Here is a 23353-nt window from a genome sequence, read left to right as displayed (position 1 = left end):
TGATAGATGATGAATGCAGGGAAGGATGGATGGATGGATGGATGGATGGATGGATGGATGGATGGATGAAGGAACAGACCTCCAGCAACAAGAATGCACCCATCAGAGCCAGGTCCAAGTCTTTGTGCCCTGCAACATGACAGGGCCAGGCCCACAACAGTCCTCAGGAAGCTTTGGCTAAAGTGTTGAACTGGATCCAGACCCCTAGTCTCAGTGACATCTGGGAGGACCACCTCTAGCAACAGAAAGATCCCAAACATGTGTTCTGTCAAACAGAGATCTGAACTCTTACTCAGGCCTCCCTTAGCCTTGTCACTTGGGCAGTACTGGGTCTCTCCATGCCTCCCCAGGCTACAGTGGGGAGCAGGTGACTGTGGCAAAGAAGGCTCCCGGGGTTGAGCTGCACTGGAAGCTCTTCATATAACAGTAATAGGATGGGGAAGGGAAGGGGGCCCGCAGCCCTCCACATTCCTAGTCGGCATGGGGCTTCAGCCTTGCTCACTAGCCCCAGACAGCTGAGCCCCACAAGAGACCAACTGCGTGAGGTCACATCTGATAAACATGTTTTGTACTGAGGATGCTTACACTGCGCTCCAGCCCGGTCAGCCCTGGCCTGGCACATGCAGGTGGGGCCGTGATGGCTGGTGGTCCAGCCCGGAGTCCTGGCACTATGGGTGGGCAGCAGACAGACTTGGGCCCGGGCTCCAATAAGCATGCCACACCCTGGGCAGCATTTCTAGGATTCATGTTCAGCCCACCCTCATCAGCATGCTCTTCAAACAATCCTCCTGGCAGGGGGGAAACTGAGGCTCAGAGGAGCAAAATGATTTTGCCCAAGGTCACCTGAGCAGGGCTGGAACCCAGGTCAACTTGACCCTGCCATCTACGTCCCCTAAGGCCCAGGTTATACACCAGTTCCCCACTAGAGGACAGGAACATGTACCTCTGCATCTGGACCCTGACTAACCCTGTCCCCGTCTTGTGACTCCTGAAGCCTACCTTCCTCCCAAACTTCACCTTGAACCAAACACTTCTGGGTACTCACCAGACCTTCACACTGCTACAACAGGCCCCTACAGCCAACCCCAGCGAATGGTATTTCCTTGGACTGGACACAGATCAGTGTCCACACTAGCCTGGTAAGGCTAGCCACTCCCTCTTAGTGGAGTCTCTGTGGGTTCACTGGGACACTGCGTCAGGCTCCTGCTGGCCCACAGGCACAGTGGAGGCTAACGGTCATGAGTCTAGAAGACATCCCTGGCTAGGGTGACAGAAGCTGGACATGGCACCTAGAACAGTGACCACAGCACGTGGAGGTCAGAAGAAGGAGGAGACCCCGGAGACACTGAGGGCTCAGGCAGCAGCAAACAGCTCCAAGCTCTGCACTGGCACCAGAGTTCTCATACCCATAGCCTATGGCTGTTTGGGAACAGGGACACAGAGGAAGAGGGCACAGTGCTGGTCAGCCCTCAGAGGGCTTGTGGTGGTGAAGGGAAGGCCACCAAACAAACCCATAATCCATTCAGTTATTGGCGAGTGACTCTCAGGGGCCGAGCACTGAGAATATAGGTAGAAAAGACAGGGCTGGTCTGAAGGGGCTGATCAGGTGGGCAGGGCAACATTTATGAATGCATTCTCTATACTGGTTATATCCTGTACCCTGAAGACACAGAATGGCACAGTGAGAGGGATGGAGAACACATGGATAAAGGAAGGGTAAATGAATGAATGGATGAGTAAAAGGTTTCCTGGCTGGGCTGGTAGGTGAATACATGAGCAGAAAGCAGATAGATGATGGATGGATGGATGGATGATGGATGGGTGATGGATGGGTGATGGATGGATGGATGATGGATGGATGATGGATGGGTGATGGATGGATGGATGGATGGATGGATGGATGGACGGGCAGAAGGTAAGTGGATGGGCTGCTGGGTAAGTAGATGGGTGAGTAAACAAATTGATGCAAAGATTGATGTGTGAGTGGATAGATAAGGGACAGAGGAATGGATGGTGTACTGGAAGGATGAATGGATGGAGGAATGGACCAGGGGCCAGGAGAATGTGCAGGGGATGGTGAGATGGATGGATGGATAAAAGAGCGGACGGGAAGGAAGACATATGGATGTGTGGATGAACAAAGACATGGGAGGGTGGGTGAGTGGAGAGTGGAAAGGTGGTAGGGGGTTGGTGGTTTGGTGGCTGGAGTACATGCATAGCTGTATTCGATTACCATCTCAGAAATAATAGGGCAGAGTCACCACTGGAGGCTACAGAAGAACTCTACCTAAGAGCTGAACTTGTGCCTCAAGCCACAGGTGACAGTACACACAAGGTTCCTACAGGAGGCAAGAGGGCATCCGACCTTGGCCAGAAGCCCCCAAAGCTCTCTCTGCCTCTCACTCAACTGGCCTACACACCGTGGCCCAGTGGGCAGCACTCACCTCTCCGCGGTACGGCTTCGGGTTCCAGAGGCCAGCGGACCTCGGGCACAATGAGGGGGTCTTCACCCTCACAGCAGGAGAGCATGACGTGGTTGCAGGGGTAGCCCAGGTTGGGGTTCGACTCGCACGAGTGGCCCTCGGCCCGCACACGGAGTCCCAGCCCACAGCAGTCACAGCATTGCTGGAAGGAGAGGGGCCATCACTGCCCACACTCTGGCCCCTCAGAGCCCATCTGCCTTCCTCACAGACCGTGAGCCCATGGGACTCACTCAGGGCCCCCAGGGCACAGCCTGGGTCCAGGCTCGGGGGCTGGGATGAATTCATCCTTGTCTTATTTCTTCCGGCCCCGTATGTGCTCCCTGAGAGCAGTGCTCCCTGTCTCCACTTCCCATGTCTGGCTCAAAGCAGGGCCAATATAAGCTTTTTGCAATAATTAACAATTGGCCACCTATGAAAAGAACCACAAACTAACCCCAGACATACCCACCCCCCCACACACCAATATTGACTAGCAGAACCCAGTTCTACTCAGGCCCCCTAAAAGACAGAATTTCCCTTGAAGTTAGAGACAGGAGTGATATGATGCTTTCAGGAGAGCTTTAAACTAGAGCTGACTCAGCTTGGAAGTGTATCTCTTTTGCTCTTCTCTTTCCTTGATTTTGGTTGGTGTGATGGCTGGAACCCCAGCAGCTATCCAGGGTCATGAAGTAACCTGGAAGATGGAAGCTACAAGCTGAAGATGACTGTGCAGAGAAGCAGAAGCCTGGGTACCTGAAGGTATCACATAGATCCACCCCATCCCAAACTGTCTACCTCCAAAAACAAAATATTTAATCTGTTGAAATTCCTGTGGTAGATGGATTACAACAACAGCCCCGTTCGTTCACTCTTCACTGTTCTGCTGTCTTTGCAATGTGATAGCTCAGTTTCTCCTTCAAAGGAGAGAATCTATGTCCCAACGGCTTGATTGGGCCTCAAAAGGCCTTGCACATTTCTACGCCCGGTGTTGGAACCCAGCCACTAACGGAATAAGCCCAGGTTAGGCTACTGGAGGTTGAGAGACCACATGCAGCAAAGAAAAGCTGGCACAGCCGTCATCATCCCAGAGCGGTGCCAGGAGAGCCATCGGCTTGTGGCAGACGGGTAAGCGAGCCCAGCCAGATCAGCTGAGCATGGCCTAGGTCAGCAACTCATGAGTTAACTCATGAGTTAAGTGAGGCATAAGCCACTAAGCTTTGGGCTGGTGTGTTATGTAGCAATAGCTCATGGATTCTCCAGACCTGCACTTCCCAATGGTGAGCACAGCCACCATGTCCTTAATAGTTTGCATTATCTCTGACCCTCACAGCCACCCCAGAAGACGGGGATTATTAGCCCCACTTTACAGATGGAGAAGCTGAGGCCTAGAAAAGAGGACTGGTCCGGGGTCGAACACACACAGTGGAATGCCAAACTTGCCTGGCACCAAAGTCCTTTCCCTAATAACAGTTGTTAGGAAATTGGCCCCAACATGACAAAAATCAAAGTCCAAATCCTCTCCCAAATGGTGCCCCCCTTGTCACAGTCATCCGGGCTCGTGACACAGGCTTCTTTCCACTCCTTCCCTTCCTCTCTCTCCCAGTCTCCCGCAAACACCTCCTTCCGTGGTTTGTTCCTGAGACTGTTCTACAGCCTTAGGTTTGCTCTCGGCCCCTGCTGCAGACAGTCAGCTGTCCACCCCCACGGTCTGTTTCCCCTTCCTCCTGACATTCAATGGACACACGACCTCCCCAGAATACCGACTGCGTTCCCCAGCCTCCCTTGATGCTAGGTGTGGCCACCGGGCTAAGTTCTAGCCAATGCAGTGGAAATGGAAATGCCTTCTGTCCTCAAGGAAGGCTCTTCTTACCCCCAAGTTCACAGCAGCATTATTCACAAAGGGTACCAGGCAGCTGTCAGTGCCCACTGACAGAAGACTGAATGAACTGTGTTACTTCTGTACAACGAAGTGTTATTTCACCTTGAGAAGGAAAGACAGTCTAACACATGCTACGACATGGGTGACCGTGGGGACAAGATGCTAAGTGAAATGAGCTGGACACACAAAGTAAAAAAAAAAAGAAACAGAAAGCCCTCCGGGGGCAGGAATTTTCACGTGTTACTCATTTTTGCATCCTTAATGCCTAGGACAGCCTGGCACATGCTGGTGTTGAATAAATATTTCCTGCCTCAATTGGCCGCTATAATAACCGATGACGTTTTCTGTACAGATGAAGAGGCCCCCCACCCCAACCCCAGGCAAGAGTGTCACTCCCTATGGGGGAGTCCCCCAGGGAGCCTGACGCCCCAGCCCTCAAGGACCTCGGGCCCAGGCTACGAATGCCGCAGGTCGGGCTTGCCTTGTACAAGGAGACGCCACAGGTGTCGTTGTCCTCAGCCCCACAGGCCTCGCCCTCCTTGGCCCCCATGACGCCAGCCATGCAGCTCTTTTCCTTCAAGTAGGACACGCAGCAGTGCTTCTGGGCTGTCCTGCAACAGAGGTGTGCGTCAGCCGCACCCGAGCGCCTGCCCCCATCCAGGAGGGATCACAGATCCCATTTCACAGAGGAGGAAACTGAGGCTCAGAGAAGGAAGCCCCTCCCAAGACCCACTGCAAGCAAGACCAATGCTGGTGGCAGGGGCATCAGCAAAGCTAGCCCATCCCCCACCCAAGAACACGCGTTCTATTTCTGAGCTTAACCAGGAACACTCGGGGCCTGGAGCCCACCAGACTCCATGCTGTCTATTCCTGACCAATGTGGGAGGGGGTCAGCATCCTGAGGTCCCCACAGGGCTGAGAAAGACAGGGGGACTCAACCCCAGGAAGCAGAGGGCAGCTCAGCCCACAAGAGAGTAGCCTCCAGGCTCCCTGGCCATGCCTCCCAGGGTCTATAGGGCTACCCCGAGCAGAGGTAGTTGACGAGCCAGCACACTAATAGGGGGGCTCACAGGGAGGTGGGGTTCAGCCTCACTTGGGAAAGGGCATGTCGCAGTGGGAGCTGTTCAGTGATGGGACTGTCTATCTATGAAGGAGTGAGTTTCCCATCACAAGACAACACAAGCACACTCTCAGGGCCCCTAAGCTCAAAACTCCTGAGTGATAACATTCTCTAACTCCTAAGTAGCTCCTGAACTGGTGCAATGACAGAAGGTAAAGGAAAGAGCCAAGGCTAGAACTTAAATGTTTCCAAAGGGCGCACAGTGGTCCAGACATTAAGTGACAGGGGGTCTAACCCTGGCCGTGCTCCTGGGGAGCCGTGTGGCTTTGGGTAAGTCATACCACCTCTCTGAACCTTGCCTTCATTGTCTAGAAAAACAGTAGGTTGGAAAAGAAGGCATCCTTGGGGAAAAGGAGGTGAATGGCCGGCCGAGACGTCTCCGGGGCCTGGCACCGAAGGGACAAGGGTATAAATTCTTCCTTTGCAGACAATGCGAGTCAGAAGAAACAATCAACACAGGCAGCAGAGGACAGTGAGAGGCCAGCCTTTTGGAGACCCCAGGGTAGCACGAAAAGCCCGTGCGGGCCAAGCACTGCCCCAGCAGCAAGGGCAACATACAGTGAGTGAGGCACCCAACCGTTCCTGGATGATAGTGGTTCTTTAACACTTGCTCCAAATTGTAGGATCTTTTTACTCTGCTCATCAGTCCAGCTACAAAAGTACGTGCTTAGCTTACTCCTGCAGCCAGGCTTGGGCTCTCCACACCTGGAGAAAGCCAGCTAGCAGGCTCACAGCAGCCACAACCCAACTGCCCCTGTACACCCGGAGACAGGTGAGACTCGTGCTCACCTTGCACTGCCGGGGCCCCGGGGGCCAAAGCAGGCAGGGATCTGGAAAAGGCGAATGGGCAGCTCTTCCTGCTCCAGCGTGCCCACCCCTACCTGCAGGCGTCACCCTCAGCGCCACTCTCGGGGATTTCCAGGCACTCGTCGTTGTCGATGGCCCACTGCTGTCCAGCTGCACAGCACGTCTCGATCAGATCCTTCGTGGAGACTGTGGGTGGCAACATAGGCAGAGTCACTACTGTGGAGGAGGCATCTGGTTCCAAGGTCTCTCAGGGCCAGCAAGCAGGTGGATGTTGCTGGTGCTGTCCAGACCCCCGTTACTGGGCTGGAGACTCACTCACCCCCAGCCCACAAGGACGACCTTCTTCAGAGAGCTGCCTGCGAGGTTAAGTCAACCCCACGGGGGAGGAGGCGGGGAAGTATGGCCAATACGGGATGAGTGGGGGTACAAAAGCCCAGCCCTGCCTCTAAGGGGACAGCCCTGTGGAGCTTCCTGTGGGATGGAGAACATTGGTCAGCTCCTTCCCTGCCCCCTCCCCAGGCAGCTTCTCCAAATGAACCACCACACGCACAAAACCCTCAAGTCAGGCTCTGCTTCTAAGGAACTTGACCTACGACACCAAGACAAGACAAGGCATAAGGAGCAACAGCAGCAGTGAAGGAAGTTTAAAACTCGTCCGGGAAAGTTCGTGGGGGAAATATTTGTGCCTGGGGAGAGAAGGAGGAGGCAGAGGTAGGGGAATGTGTTAAAACTGAAAGACACAGACCACAGCTTAAAAAAACAGATGAATTTGCCCACCCCCAAATTCAAACTGTATAAAAAAGAACCCCATAGACAAATAGAAGAGACTGCTGACAGGTTAGGAGGCATTTCTGGAATGTCTAAAACTGGCAGGACGTCCGGGTGGCTCAGCTGATTAAGTGTCTAACTCTTGATTTCAGCTCAGGTCACAATCTCATGGTTCATGAGATCAAGCCCCACATCAGGCTCTGCACTGACAGTACAAAGCCTGCTTGCGATTTTCTCTCGCTCCCTCTTTCTCTGCCCTTCCCCTGCTCATGTGCGTGTGTGCTCTCTCTCTCTCTTTCAAAATAAATAAACTTTAAAAAAAACTGGCAAAGAATTGCCAGTGAGAAAACATAATAATCTCCTGAAAATTAATATTAAACTAGAAAAATTTTATTTTTTTTTTCAACGTTTATTTATTTTTGGGACAGAGAGAGACAGAGCATGAACGGGGGAGGGGCAGAGAGAGAGGGAGACACAGAATCCGAAACAGGCTCCAGGCTCTGAGCCATCAGCCCAGAGCCTGACGCGGGGCTCGAACTCACGGACCGCGAGATCGTGACCTGGCTGAAGTCGGACGCTTAACCGACTGCGCCACCCAGGCGCCCCAGTAAACTAGAAAAATTTTAAAAAGCAATGCATGCCAGGCACAGGTGGGAACACTCCTGCCCTGGGGACAGAAGGGGTCACCGGCACAGCCAGTCTGGAAGGAGATGAGGTACTGCTGACACAATTAAGTATATACCTCGTCCTGACCCCAGTGGTCTTGCTCCTGGCTGTGCATGCCAGGAAAGTCCTCCCCCAGGCTCACTACAAGGATGCAATGCTTTGGCACCATTTGTGGAAAGGGGTTGGAGGCAGCCTAGGTGTTCATCAGTGGAGAAGTGGATGAATAGATTTTGGGGACGTGCTCCATGGAGGACTCCACAGCTGTCAGAAATAATAGAATAGACGTACACCCAACAACATGAAGCTGGACACACATACAGCAATGTGGAAGCGCACAAAACAGAGCGCTGGGGGTGGGGGGGGGAGAGGGAGAGGGAGGAAAAAACCAAATGAGATCTATTACACAAATTAAAAATATTGCACACAAAATTATAATATGTTTTTGCACATAAATTAAAAACACACACATGCACGGGACGCCTGGGTGGCGCAGTCAGTTAAGCGTCCGACTTCAGCCAGGTCACGATCTCGCGGTCCGTGAGTTCGAGCCCCGCATCAGGCTCTGGGCTGATGGCTCAGAGCCTGGAGCCTGTTTCCGATTCTGTGTCTCCCTCTCTCTCTGCCCCTCCCCCGTTCATGCTCTGTCTCTCTCTGTCCCAAAAATAAATAAACGTTGGAAAAAAAAAATTAAAAAAAAAAAACACACACACACACATGCAAATTAAACAGAAGAGAACATTTACCTCGGGTGGGGCAGAAGTTGGCGATGGGGACAAGGGCCAAAAGGGAATATATACATAAATAAAACAAGAGAGAGTCTTACAGAGACAATAACATGTAAGGTGCCAGAGATGAGTACAATTCACCCAACCATTTGGCTCTGAGATCTAAAAATAAATGCTAAGATAAATCACATCTAAGCCAAAAGACACATGAAAAGGTGCTCAACATCACTAATCATAAGGCAAATGCAAATCATAACCACAATATTAGAAAAACACAAGAAATAACAACCACTGGCGAGGATGTGGAGAAAAGGGAACCCAAAGGGGTTCCCAAAAGGGAATGCAAAGTGGTACAGCCGCTGTGGAAAATAATATGGAGTTTCCTTAAAAAATTAAAAATAGAAATAGCCTATGGTCCAGTAATTCCACTACTGGGTATCTACCTAAAGAAAACAAAACACTAATTTGAAACACCCCTCTGTTTATTGCAGCATTATTTATAGTAGCCAAGATATGGAAGCAACCTATATGTACATCTATATATAATGGAATATTACTCAGCCCTAAAAAAAGAATGAGATCTTGCCATTTGCAATAATATGGATGGATCTAAAGGGCATTATGCTAAGTGGAATAACTCAGACCAAGAAAGACAAATACCATGTGATTTCACTTACATGTGGAATGTAAACACACACACACACACACACACACACACACACCAAATGAACAAACAAAAAAACCCAAAGAAAACAGACTCTTAAACACAGAGAACAAACTGGTGGCTGCCAGAGGGGAGACAGGTGGGGTGGGTGGGATAATGAAGAGAATTACAAGTCACAAATTTCCAGCTACAAAATAAACAGAGATGAAAAGTATGACATAGGGGATACGGTGGATAATGTTGTAATAACATAGTATGGTGACTACATTTATGGTGCTCTGAACAATGCACAGTATTGTTGAATAGATATTTTGTACACCTGAAACTAATATAACACGGTATGCTATTATACTTGAATAATAATTTTAAAAAACAAAGCAAAGCTCGTCTAGAATACCTACATGCAAGCTGGGGGGCAGCAGGGTGTCACAGAATAACTTTGAGCCTGGGTCCACCTCTTTGTGCAACCATGTGTAGGCATTTTTTTCTCTCTAAAGACTCCATGTCCTTCTCTGCTATGAAAACCCTTAGCTGCACAACCACTGAAACCTACGAAGACTCTCTAAATGTCTTTGAGCAGGTCACAGAACCCAGCAGAGCTGAGGAATAAATGTACCAAGGGATGTCAGCAGCCTGCAAGGTTCCAGGAAAAGAGTGACAGCTCACTAAGAATCATCAGTTTCATCCCCTGAGTGGGCATTTCAAGTTATTGAACTCTTCTAAGTTTCAAGTCCCGTTCCTTAAAAGAGGGAAAATAAATTTCAGTAACAACCTGAGGGCTGTACCAGGAGGAATGAAAACAATTCTTAATAACAACCAGAAACAAACTCAACATTAGACGCCTGCCTCACTGAAGTGAGAGATACGAAAAAATGCCTACAACACTCTAATTGGTATTGTCTTAGAGATAGATACTAGCAGCTACAATAAAGCAAGAGAAAAAAAAGAGGCAGTAGAAATAGAAACAAAGAGATGATGGGCAGCTCAATCCAACTTTGGCTCAGATCATGATCTCGCGGTTCGTGAGTTCAATCCCTACATCAGGCTCTGTGCTGACAGCTCAGCACAGACTCGGATTCTGTGCCTCCTTCTCTCTCTGCCCCTCTCCCACCTGTGCTCTGTCTCTCTCTCTCTCTCTCTCTCTCTCTCAAAAATAAACAAACAGCAAAAAAAAATTTTACAGAGAGATGATGGTCATTATTTGTAGATGTTATGGTTTCATCTTTCTAGAAAATCCAAAGGAATCAAAACTCACACAGTACTCAAATGAATACTAATTAATAATAATTATTATTATGTGGTAGCCAAAATCAAAACCAACGTACTCCGTTTAGTGGCTTTCCTATACAAGAGCAACGATTAAATAGGAAAGTAGTAGAAAAAAATTCCATTCAAAACAGAAACAAACCTAGAAATAAATCCATCATAAACATGCTAACTCCACATGAATAAAAAAATTTAATTGTCTAAAAGATATAACAATGTATTTTATTAGAAATATATATCATGAGGCTGGACAGGGAGGTGGGAAGATTCAGTACCTTAAAAGATGTCAATTCTCCTCCATTTAATCTACAAATTCAATGCAACCCAAAATCCCAACACAATTTATCATGAAACTTGTCAGGCTAAGATTCTAAGATTCATCCAAAACAAGAAATGTCTAAGAATACCCAGGAAAAATTCTGAAAAGAAAAGAAGAGCATACTTGAAAGTTCCAATAACTAAAGTTACGAGGAGATCAATGAAACAACAGAATTTAGAAACAGAACGATATACATTAGGGAATTTAGTATGTGATAATGGTGGCATTCAAACTCAGTGTGGAAAGGACTGAATATACAATGTTGGGACCTACTTCACACTACACACAAAAATAAAGTCCAAATCCAAAGGCAGGATTAGAAGAAACCTAAGAAAATAATTTTAGGATAAAGAGAGCCTTCTTCAGAAGTAAAATCCACAGAAGAATGAAAATGGACCCTACCTCACACCATATACAAAAATCAACTTAGGGTGCTTGGGTGGTTCATTGGGTTGAGCCTCTGACTCTTGATTTCAGCTCAGGTTGTGACTTTGTGGTGGCGGGATCAAGGCCCATGTCAGGCTCCACGCTAATCATGGAGCCTACTTAAGATTTTCTCTCTCTCCATCAGCCTCCCCATCCCTGCCCACACTCTGTCTCTCTTGATCTCTTTCTCTAAAATAAATTTTTAAAAAAATATGTTTTCCTCTAAAACATCAACTCAAAATGGATTAAACATTTAAACGTAAGACCTGAAATTGTACAAGTCCTAGGAGAAAACACGGGCAAAGATTCTTGACACTAGTCTTGGCAACGAGTTTTTGGTAATGACATGAACACACAAGCAACAAAAGCAAAAAATCAACAGGTAGGATGACACCAAACTAAAAAGCTCCTACAGCAAGAGAAACAATCCATAAAATGAAAAGGCAAGTTACAGAAAGGGAGAAAATATCTGCAAACCACATATCTGATAAGGGGCTAATATCCAAAATATAGAAGGAACTCATATGATAGCCAAAAAAAAAAAATTATTGTATTTTAAAATGGGCAAGGGACCAAAATAGACATATAAATAGTCGACAGGTATGTGAAAAGGGGCTCAACATCACTCATCACCGGAGAAATACAAATCAAAACTGCAATGAGATGTCACCGCACACCTGTTAGGGTTGCTAATGTCAAAAGGCAAAAGATAACAAGTGTTGGTGAGGATGTGGAGAAAAGAGAACCCTCCTGCACTGTGGGTAGGAATGTAAAGTGGTGCAGCCACTATGGAAAACAGTATGGAGGTTCCGCAAAAACAAAACCAACAAACAAAAAACTATGGTCTAGCAACTCCATATACAAAATCTTCCAGGTACACATCTGAAGGAGATTAAAGCACAATCTCAAAAAGATATCTGCACCCCCATGTTCATTGCAGCATTATTTACAATAGTCAAGACACGGAAGCAACCTAAGTGTCCACTGATGGATGAATGGAGAAAGATATGGAAAGAAAGTGTGTGTGTATGTGTGTGTAATGGAATGTTATTCAGCTATTAAAAAAAAAAGAAGGCAATCCTACCATTTTCAGGAACACGTTTGGACTCTGAAGGTATTATGCTAAGTGAAATAAATTAGAGAAAGATAAATGCTGTATGATCTCACTTATATGTGATATCAAAAGAAGCCAAACTCAAAGGAACAGAGTAGTTTGGGTGGGTCAGGGGGGTACTCTGGGGAGATGGGGAGATGTTGGGCAAAGGGCACAAACTTCCAGTTATAAGATGACTGAGTTCTGGTGATCTAATGCCCAGGATGGTGTTTGTACACTTGAAAGTTGCTACGAGAGTAGATCTTAAAATGTTCTCACCATAAACAACAACAACAAATGGCAACTATGTGCGGTGATGGATGTTAGTGTTATTGTTGTAATCACCTCACAGGGCATATGTAGAGCAAATCATCACACTGTATACTTAAACTTACACAATACTGTATGTCACCTATGTTTCAATAAAGCTGGCGGGGGGGGGGGGGGGAAAAAAGCCACAAGTACAAAGGAAAACCTGAATACAATAAAGTGTAAAATACCTGTAAGGCCAAAGACAGCATATCCAATCAGCCCCAGCTACTCTCTTACCCCGTCACTCCTTTTCAAGGCTCCTTGAGTAGCATTCATCACTATGTGAAATCTTGTTTACTCATGAGCTTACTTTTCCACTTGCCTGTTTCTTTCTCTACAACGGCACTGGTGTCTCTGTGGCCACCGAAAGTGATGCCACCATTCCGTGCTTAATCCTTTCGCATTACACTCCGGGCACGTGGGAGTCATGCCTAGCTCAAATACTTCTGGTGATGGGGAGCTCCCTCCACCCAAGCAGCCTGTCCCTTTTCTTCACAGCTCAAGTTCACAGCTTTCTTTTGCTGGACAGAACTCTTACTGCCCCAAGCCTTCTCCAAGACTGCCTTACTGACATTAGGAGATTACAGTGGATCCCTGGGTCTTAGCCAGCTGATATGAGATGGGTGCCCTATCGAAGTAACAGTAGCAGCTAAAATGAAGTGGGAGCTGGGCTCGGGTCCAAGCACTTTCATCCTCACAGTTTCGATGAGTACTCTCATTTGCCTTATTTACAGCTCAGGTGGCGAGCCAGAACTGCCAAGCCTCAATTTCCTAACTTCTCTTCCCCTCTCCAGGCCTCAGCTTCCCCACATCTGTGGCACAGGCTGCTTGATGTAGCTGATCCTGAAGGCGCTGTCTGAGAATCTAACCAGAACCAGCCTGAGAGGGGGTGCTGCTTCCCTGTGGATCGACTGGAGTTCTCTTCCTGCCCCCTCCTTGATCAGAAGCCAGGTTCCAGCCTGTGCTTGGCAGACTTCCCACCATTCTCCCCTGGCCTTTCCCACTCCAGCTTCCCCCTGTTTCAGACAAAGGAACTCAGAGGCCATGAACCCTTATGCTGGGAGGGCCACCCACTTGGAGCAGGAGGGGGAGTCCGTATAGGGGCCAAGCCTGGTGCTGCTCGGCACTGTCCAAGATGTGGGAGGCAGAGCCGGGCAAAGCCCAACAAGATGTGTACCCCTGTATCCTTGTCCAAAAGACACACCCGCCTCCCCTACCCCAGGGCTTTGAGGCTCGGCCCAGAGGCCCTCTCCTCCAGGTCTCCTTCCTTGACCACCCCCTCTGAGCTCCCCAGACTCTGTCTTTCCCTCTGGTTCTTTTTAAGTTCCCAGGCACCAATCATTCAAATTTCCAGTTCTAGGGTTTACTTCTTCCCTTCTCCATCTCCACCCCGGCCCTGGCTGATCTCATCCAGTCTGCGAGCTTCAAGTGCCTTCTCCAACACGATGCCCTCCCCCCACATCTGTCTCCAGCTGTAGTTTTTTGCACACACATGCAGCTGGCTAAGGAACCACCACCGATGCTCCCTGGTGTTCCCACTGCTAGAATCTGTTCGGCAACTGATTTCCCCGGGTCTTCCCTGTGTCAATGAGGGGCCCCTGGAAACCTCAGGACCCTCCCGGGCCAATTCCTCCTTGCTCACGTCCCTCCATCACTCATGGGGCCACCTCGGAAGTGATCCCAGTCCAGCCACCTGGCCCCTCACCCTGCCACCACCACTTGGCTCAACAGGGCCCCTGCTCTCACGGGTATCCTCCTCCAGGCCATTTTCCAGAGGGTGTCAGAATGAGTTCACAAATACAAATCAGACTGTGTCTCTCCTGGACCCACAGGCCCCCAACTGTTATCCCTTCTTTACAAAGCCCTGCTGACTGCCTCACCTCATCTCCTTTCTCTGACCCTCTTTCTCACTCACTCCGTCCACTCCTTGAACTCCCTGGGCTCATTCCTGCCCCAGGGCTTTTGTGTGTTCTGTACTTTCTGCCTGGAATCCTCTGCCCTTTTCCTGTGCCCTGCCCCAACCCCACTGTCTACAGGGCTGCCTTGCTTTTCTCCTTCAGGGCTCTCACCTCCTCAGAGAGGATCTCCCTGACTCCTGTATCTAAACTAACCTCTATGCCAACCCTTTTCACACCACCCTACTCCGCCTTTTAACCCTGGCCTTCCCCAGTCCAGAGTCAGCTCGGGGAACCTGTGGTCCACGGACCCCACTGGATGGCCACTGACGTATGGGATGAAGCACCCCTCCCTGGTGTGGCAATCACAGCCCAGAGTCATGTCCCAGCTCTCACCCTGTACCCTAGCTACACATGCTTCCCCTTACCACTTTGTCTTTGCACATGCTGGTCCATGTTAGGAATGCCCTTCTCTGCTCTGTCCAGCTGTCCATCCCTAACCAGCCAATTCATATATGACTCCCTCTGAGCTCCCACTGGCACCCACCTCCACCCCGGGGGGACCAGCAGCCCCCTCCTCTGGCTTCATTCACGTCAGCACTCGGTACATGCTTTCACCGTAATGTCACTCTCAGATGACATGCTTGTCTCAGCCACCAGACGGAGAGGGTCTCGGGAGCCGAGACTGGGTCTACGTCCTCTCAGGGCTCCCAGGGCCTGGTGCTGAATGAAGTATCCCAGGCCCTTGGTGTATATCATGTCAGGGAAAGCTTACATCAACAACATGAAGTCAGATGATTATCTTGATCTTCCAGATGTGTAAATAGAATTTAAGATACACAGCCCCGGGCACAAGCTTAGGAAAATGAGGAAAGAGAAAGAAGGCACACCATGGCCCGTCCACCTTGCCCGCACCGCCTCTATGCGGCAGTTTCTACCGGGGGTCCCAGTGGGCCCAGACACGTCTGTACCATCACCGTGAACATGGGCTGGGGGACATCAGCAGGCCACTCATCCTCTGAGCCTCCATTTCCTCGCCTGTAAGATGGGCGAATAACCTCTCCCTGCCATACTTCACAAGGTGGGGAGGTGAGAAGATTCAGTGTCTGGCAAAAAACAGATGCTCAGGAATCGGTTCCTCCCTACCCCTGGCACACAGCATGTGTTTGGGGACTACTCCCCAATTAACTAATTAATTAAAACACAAAGGAACTGGGGTGCCCGGTTAGCTCAGTCGGTTAAGCCTCTGACTTGGGCTCAGGTCGTGATCTCACAGTTCGTGAGTTCAAGCCCCGCGTCAGGCTCTGGGCCGACAGCTCAGAGCCTGGAGCCTGCTTCGGATTCTGTGTCTCCCTCTCTCTGCCCCTCCCATGATCACACTCTGTCTGTCTCTGTCTCTGTCTCTCTCTCTCTCAAAAATAAATAAACATTAAAAAAAAATTTTTTTTAAACGCAAGGAATAGACTAATAAAGGGGCAGATAGGACAATAATCCCTTTAGCACAGGTAGCCAATGGGGCTTTCGGCAATCTCTCCCTGCCTTTTTTGCTCTCCTCTGGGCTTTCACGGACTCCCTCATTTCTGGCCACTTTGCCACCTTGCCTGAGCTCTTGGCCAAGAGGCCGTGCAGTGTCCCTCGCCTGCTGGTTATTTGCAAGCACTGTGGACAGGACGGGAGGGGCATCTCCCACCGTGACAGCTACATCCTGGCCCTCTTTCTGGCCTCCAGTGACGTGGGCCAGCATCACATCATCCTGGCTTCTGAACACTCCACCACCATCTGCCTCATGGACTCTGGCAGGGAGCCTGCCTCTGACATCCCCGAGTAGCAGAGGGGGAACAAACCCACTCTGGGAAACAATCACCTTCATCTACTAAAGCGGAAGATACCCAAAGCCAATGATGCAGTGATCTCACGTTCAGGTATACGCCCAGGAGAAACAGGTGCCCACGGGCTCCACCTGGAGACCCACAAACAGAAGCCCCGAACTGGAAACAAGCCAGGCGCCCCTCCACAGGAGAAAGGGTGAATAAGCTGTGACAGGACCACATGATGTGAGCACATGCATTGCAACCACACACAACAACGTGGACGGATCTCAGACAGGACCTTGGGGGGAAGAAGCAAATCACAGAAGAATACGGCACACTGCCTTTTACATGAAGTTCAAGAAAGGGAAACAGCGGGGCGCCTGGGTGGCTCAGTCGGTTAAGCGTCCAACTCTTGATTTTGGCTCAGGTCATGATCTCATGGTTTGTGGGTTCGAGCCCCACATTGGACTCGAGGCTGACAGCACAGAACCTGCTTGGGATTCTCTCTCCCTCTCTTTGCCCCTCCCCTGCTTGTGGTCTTTCTCTCTCTCAAAAATAAACATTTAAAAAAAAAATTTTTTTTAAGTAGTATGATTACAAAAGTCTAAGACTCAGACTAAAGTCTAAGAGTCTTTAAAAAAATAAATAAATAAATAAAAGTCTGAGAGTCTTTTAAATTGTGACCTAAACAATGACATTAGCCAGACATAAAAGGGCAAATATTATATGATTCTACTTACATAGGGACCTAGAATAGGCAAATTCAGAGAGACAGAAAGTAGACTAGAGGTTACCAGAGCTGGGGGAGGAGGGATGGGGAGCACAGGATGTCAGTTTAGGAAGACGTTTAGGAAAATGTTCTGGAGACGGATGATGTACCATGTGAATGTACACGTGTCACTGATTTGCACACTTAAAGCTAGTTCAGGGTGCATAGGTGGCTCGCATCTGAGTTTGAGTTTGGCTCAGGCCATGATCTCAGGGCTCATGAGTGTAAGCCCCACTTGGGGTGAGCTCAAGCCCTGCTTCATTCAGGTGAGCCCTGGTTCTCTCTCTCTCTCTCTCTCTCTCTCTCTCTCCCCCTCTCCCTCTCCCTCTATCTGCCCCTTGTGGAATTCTCTCTCTCTCTCTCTCTCTCTCTCTCTCTCTCTCTCTGCTCCTCCCTCACTTGTACCCTCTCTCTCTCAAAAACCAAACTAAACAAAACCGAAACAAAACAAAACATTTCAAACGGCCACTCTTATGTGTATCTTACTGCAATGAAAAAAAAATGCATTGCAATGTAAAAAAAAAAAAAAGTGACCCAGCACTTCCCCATCCAGAAATCTAAACTGACAGACTCCCCTTCCCCATGGGCTCAAACATGCAGGACTGGGATGCTTGTCACAACTGAATTTGTGACAGCAAAGATCCAGAAACAACCCAAATCTCACCAAGAGGGCAGTGATTAAATAACTGATGTTCTATCCGTCCACTCTTACGCAGATGTTAGGAAGAATTAGAACTTCATTGCATTTCTATGATATAATTTCTGAATGTCCTATGAAGCATTAAGAAGAAAAGGCTCAGCGCTGTAAAGATGTCACCATCTATCACTTTAAAGGGATGTGCGGACGTACATGGAATATTTCTGGAAGGACATTCGGAGATGCCGATGACATTGGTTGGCTTGGGGAAGGACCCGACCATGGGAGGGAGGAAGCAAACTGACATTTCACTGTCTGCCCCTTTTGTATTGTTTATCTGTTTCCCGTCGTGTGCAGGTACTGCCCATTCAAGAGGCATTCTGTGATGAAAAGGTCCTGAATTCTGGAGATTATACCCTCCTTTGATCACAGGACAATGGGTGCCCTGAACAAGCCAGCCCAGAGGTCGCGACCCCTCTAGACAGTCCCCCACCTCCCAGACATTAAAGCCCTAAAGAACTGTGCTTGGGAATTGCCGCCGAAAAATGTGTGCACCTGGCAGGAGGGTGATGAGCGGGCCATCTCCGCCAGCGCCCTGTTTGGACAGGATGTTTGAGGGGCCTGAGCAAACAGCCCAGTGCTGCAGCTCTGATGCTCCCTGCAGCCTGGTATTCTTAGGGGCGGGTACCTGCAGGCCCTGGGAGTGCCTGGAATCCTCTTATAGTGACTGCAAACTGGACAAACAAGAAAGATTCCTGAGTTCCGTGTCCCTGCACCAGGATCACAGACACAATGGCCACACACAACCGGAGCTCCCGGGCTGAGCCCACCCACCAGGGCCCACCCAACTCAGCCCCTCCGAGATGTCTTCCTCCGTCACCTGCCACCCAGCACCCGGGAAGGGCAGTCCCCACCCTCCGGTGCCCTTTCCAGCACCTCCCATCATCCTGCTTCCTTGTGTGGGGGTGTTTACTGCCTGCCCACATCTGCCCAAGTCACAGGCGCTGGGCTGGCTGCTCTTGCTGATGGGCTGGAGGCTGGTCTCTGCTCTGGCTGAGCCGCCTGCAGGGGCGGATGGGGGTGGGGTGGGGTGGGGGCCCTGCTGGAACTCACTGCATCTTCCCTTCAGCTCCAGAAAGGGGCTCCTGTGCGCACCCCCATTTTACAGAGGAGCAGTCTGCTGCCCAAAGAGGAGGTCCCACTCGCCCCAGACCACATAAGCAGCCAGGAGCAGCCACAGGATCCTAGGGGAGCGGTGCCTCCAGACTGCGGGCCACTGAGCATAGTGCGGAAGCCAGCAAAGGAGAGGGTGAGGAAGGAGGCAGGCAGTCCAAGATCCTCTGTAGCAGCTGCTCCAAGGGAAGCAGCCCTCCCTCAACTCCTCAGGCTCCTTCCCCATTGTCACCATGGGCAGAAAAGAGACCTACTTGTATACAGCCCTTCTCGATTTCTGACAAGGCCAACAAGGACAGTCTTTTCAACACCTGGTGCTGGATGAGCTGAATATGCATTTGAAAAAAAGAATGAAGGGGCGCCTGGGTGGACTTCAGGCCCAGGTCATGACCAATGGGCTGTGAGCTCGAGCCCCGCATCAGGCTCTGTGCTGACAGTTCAGAGCCTGGAGCCTGCTTCGGATTCTGTGTCTTCCTCTCTCTCTGCCCCTCCCCTGCTCAGACTCTGTCTCTCCCTGTTTCAAAAATAAAAATGTTTTACAAAAAGAAAAAAGAATGAATTTTGATTCCTACTCCCCCCCCCCCCCGTGAAGAAACACATCTAAATATGATCTAATGTGAAAGGTGAATCAAGTTAAAATGTCCAGAACATAACATAGGAAAATATCTTCACAATTCTGCGGCAAAGATTTCTGTAAAGAGACACAAAATACATTAACGTAAAGGTAAAGATCAGTAACTTGGATTTCATTAAAATTAGGGATCTGGGTTCCTCAGAAGACAGCATTTGCAATGTACTCATCAGATACCATCATTAAGAGAGCGGAAAGAGGGGGGCACCTGGGTGGCTCAGTCGGTTAAGTGTCCAACTACGGCTCAGGTCATGATCTCACGGTTCCTGAATTCAGGCTCTGCGTCCAGCTCTGTGCTGACAGCTCGGGGCCTGGAGCCTGCTCTAGATTCTGGGTCTCCCTCTCTCTCTACCCCTCTCCCACTAATGCTCTGTCTCTCTCTCTGTGTCTCAAAAATGAATAAACATTAAACAAAATTTTTTTTTGTAAAGAAAGTGGAAAGAGGGGCACCTGGGTGGCTCAGTTGGTTGAGCGTCCAACTCTTGGTTTTGGCTCAGGTCATGAGATAGAACCCCACCTCTGGCTCCTCGCCGGGCATAGAGTCTGCTTAAGATTCTCTCTCTCTGTCTCTCTCTCTCCCTCTCTCTCTCTCTCCCCCTCTCTCTCTGCCCTGCCCCCATGAACCCTCTTTCTCTCTCTTAAAAAAAAGGAAGGAAGTGGAAAGAAAAGTCACAGAACAAAATACGGTAACATGTGATCCAAAAAAAGACACACAGAATAAAGAACTCCCACGAATCAGCAAGACAAAGAAGGCCAATTTCAAAACAAGCAAACGACGACACAATGGCCAACAGTGATATGAAAATCTGCTCAACATCATGAGTTATGAGAAAATGCAAATTAAAACCATAACGAGATATCACTACATAGCCACCAGATTGGCTGCAATGAAAAAGAATGACAACATCCAGCGTTGGCAAAGATGGAGAGCAACTGCCGGTGGGGAGGCTAGCCGGTGATATACTTTGGAAAAAGGGCAGTGTCGGCTAACGCTGACCAAATCCCTTATCATAGCAAGCTGATTCCTAGGTATCTATCCACCGTGAATGCCTCTGTTGTCCAAAGACTCTTGATAAAAACGTTCACAGCAACTGTATTCATCACAGCCCAAAACCGATAGTGGCCCAAATGGACCTCCATGCTAGAATAGAAAAATAAACCAGGACTTGTTTCCACAATGGAACAACAAAGAGCCATCTTGCTAAACGAACCACTGCCATATGCAACATGGTGAGTCTCCAGCTATCTTGAGTGGAAGAAGTTAAATGCAAAACACCACACGGTTCCCATTATACAAAATAAATTCAAGGACAGGCAAGACGGCGAAAAAAGTCAGCATCGTGGTTCCCACGGGGGAGGGAGAGTAGGAATGGCTGACAAGGGGCACCAGGAAAACTCTCAAGTGCTTCGAGTGTTTTATATCTTGATTTGGGGTGGGGGGCTGCCCTGGTGTATTCCTATGTGAAAATCCACTGAGCTCTTCTGTTAAGATCTGTGTGCTTCACATATGCTGCACTTGACAAAGAGCATAATAAATACAATAAAAATACGAAAATAAAAAGTTGTAAAGGGAGTACTGTTATATTAATCGAGACTTAAAAACACTCAAGAGTGGGGCGCCTGGGTGGCGCAGTCGGTTAAGCGTCCGACTTCAGCCAGGTCACGATCTCGCGGTCCGTGAGTTCGAGCCCCGCGTCGGGCTCTGGGCTGATGGCTCGGAGGCTGGAGCCTGTTTCTGATTCTGTGTCTCCCTCTCTCTCTGCCCCTCCCCCGTTCATGCTCTGTCTCTCTCTGTCCCAAAAATAAATAAAAAAACGTTGAAAAAAAAATTTAAAAAAAACAAACACTCAAGAGTATCCATGGCATAATTTAGCACAAACTTCTAGAAAGAAGGAAACTCAGAAGATGTAACAACTACATATGAACCAAATAATGTCCAAACCACCCTTGATTAGATATTACTTTACAAAACTAGGCAAAAATACACTTTGGGGACAAGGTGAGGAATAAGAATATGGTCTGAGAATTGGATGGCATTAGGGAATTAGTAACTGAGTTAAGAGTAGGATCATGGTACGCAGTAGTATTGGAGAGAAGCGTCTTTATTTTTTAGAGTTACGCCATATACACGGCGTCAAGACTGAAATGCTTCCATCACACGTATACACACGCACGTGTGCACACACACTCCGTCTCAAAGGGGACAGAGGAGCAAGACCTATATAATTAGGGGGCTGAGACTTCCCTGAGCCCTTAGAGCAGCCCCACTGAGGGTCCATCCCAGCTGCCTGGTGTGGGCCGGGTTCCAAGTGGAATCCGGGGATGCTGGTATGTTGTGGCTGGTAGAGCCACAGATATGAAGGGGACTCTCTGGTGGGCTTTGGCGATGTGGAGGGCCTGTGAGGCCCCATGGCACGTGGCCACAGCATGATCTTTGGGAAGCTTTGGGAGGTGGTATCTGAGCAGCAGGATGACCCATGGACAGGCCCTACCCTCCACAGCTTTCCAGGGAGCAGATGGTGGGATGGGGTGTGTGCCTGCCTTCTGCATTTTAACTGGCCATTTTCGCTGAGGCATTTACGGTTGATGAAAAGTCAACTCTGTGCAAAAAAAGAAAAGTAGCTTGCACAGAAGAACAGGCTTTCCTGATCAAGAACAGTGCAAAAACGTTTGACAAGCTTAGTTCTGTTCAAAGGGAGTATGCAGGGGCATCTGGGTGGCTAGGTCGGTTGAGCCGCCAACTCTTGATTTTGGCTCAGGTCATGGTCCCACGGTCTGTGAGTTCAAGCCCTACATCAGGCTCTGCGCTGACAGCATGGAGCCTGCTTGGATTCTCTCTCTCTCTCTCTCTCTCTCTCTCTCTCTCTCTCTCTCCCTCACTCTCTCTGCCCCTCCCTCAAAATAAATAAAATTAAAACAAACAAACAAACAAAGGGAGTATAAGGAAGTGGCATCATTTTTATCGGATGCCACCGTAGAAAGAGTCACCAGACATAGAGAACCTTGAGGCAAACTCTGAAAAGCTGAATGGGACCAGCCCCATCTTCTGAGAAAATAACTTTCCCAGAACAGGGACAGGACAAAGGTCCATATGCTGGGACACAGGAGTGGGCAGCTCACATTCTAAGAATGAACCCGTCATTGGAAGATCACCCCAGAATTAGAACATGGCAAAGAGCCTTCTGAAACAGTACACGTGTCCAAGGGCGGATGCCCATCACGGTCCTTCACCAACTGCTGGCCTTCATGTAAAACACGAGACGAGCTATCCCTCCTTCCGCTCAGGATCACCCCAGGCTACCGGCCATGTCCATGGCCTGCTGAAGCTCACAGAGGCACCAGACCCAAGGGCGAGACCCCTCGCTCACTGTGCTCCTGGAGGAGGCCTCTCCCAGCCCCCACCCAAGTGCAGCCTTCCAATATCACTCCAACCTCAAACCAAGTGTGTGGACCTTCCAGAACTTCAAGACACCCGGGACGTGTTCTGTTCCTTCTCAAAAAGCACTGTGAATTACATCTCCTTCGTTATGAGTTTAAGAAACCTGCTGCTACTTAAGACACTCTATGGACTTCTGCTCACGGAGGAGTCTGATGAAATTCTGGTTCTCGGGACGGCATTTTGTTCTATACCTGAATCTTACAAAGGACTGAATTCTATTTCACTGGTCTTTCTGGATAGTTCGATTTAATTACCCGTCCATACGTACCACACATATATACAGTTTAGTAAGAGAGGTTTAACTATAAGCAATTTTGGTTTCCCCAGGCCAGTTTTTTTTTTTCCATAAGAGCAAGGTAAACGTTTATTTTTACCTTAATAAATAGTGATGGGTTGAAAAATTACAAAAATTAAAATATCGCATAAAAAATCGGGTCAGTTTTTTTTTTTTTTTTTTTTTTTTCTCCTCTTAGAGGCAAACAGGAAGCAGG

General features: G+C 49.0%; 1 protein-coding gene across 3 annotated transcripts in view; it reads right to left on the bottom strand.

The window, feature by feature from the left end:
- FBLN2 (fibulin 2) overlaps positions 1–23353 on the bottom strand; it is a 62026-nt gene that overhangs the window by 24036 nt on the left and 14637 nt on the right. For all 3 annotated transcript variants that reach the window (XM_040491864.1, XM_040491863.1, XM_040491865.1), the window contains exons 2-4: positions 6343–6454; positions 4823–4952; positions 2445–2625 (exon numbers count right to left, since the gene is read on the bottom strand). In XM_040491864.1, coding sequence (XP_040347798.1) covers positions 2445–2625; positions 4823–4952; positions 6343–6454 — 423 coding nt within the window. The remainder of the gene's footprint in view (positions 1–2444; positions 2626–4822; positions 4953–6342; positions 6455–23353) is intronic.

The sequence above is a fragment of the Herpailurus yagouaroundi genome, unplaced genomic scaffold (assembly GCF_014898765.1).
Source record: "Herpailurus yagouaroundi ecotype Mexico unplaced genomic scaffold, PumYag 183, whole genome shotgun sequence".
NCBI classification, from domain to species: domain Eukaryota; kingdom Metazoa; phylum Chordata; class Mammalia; order Carnivora; family Felidae; genus Herpailurus; species Herpailurus yagouaroundi.
This window is presented reverse-complemented; position numbering and strand designations above follow the sequence as displayed.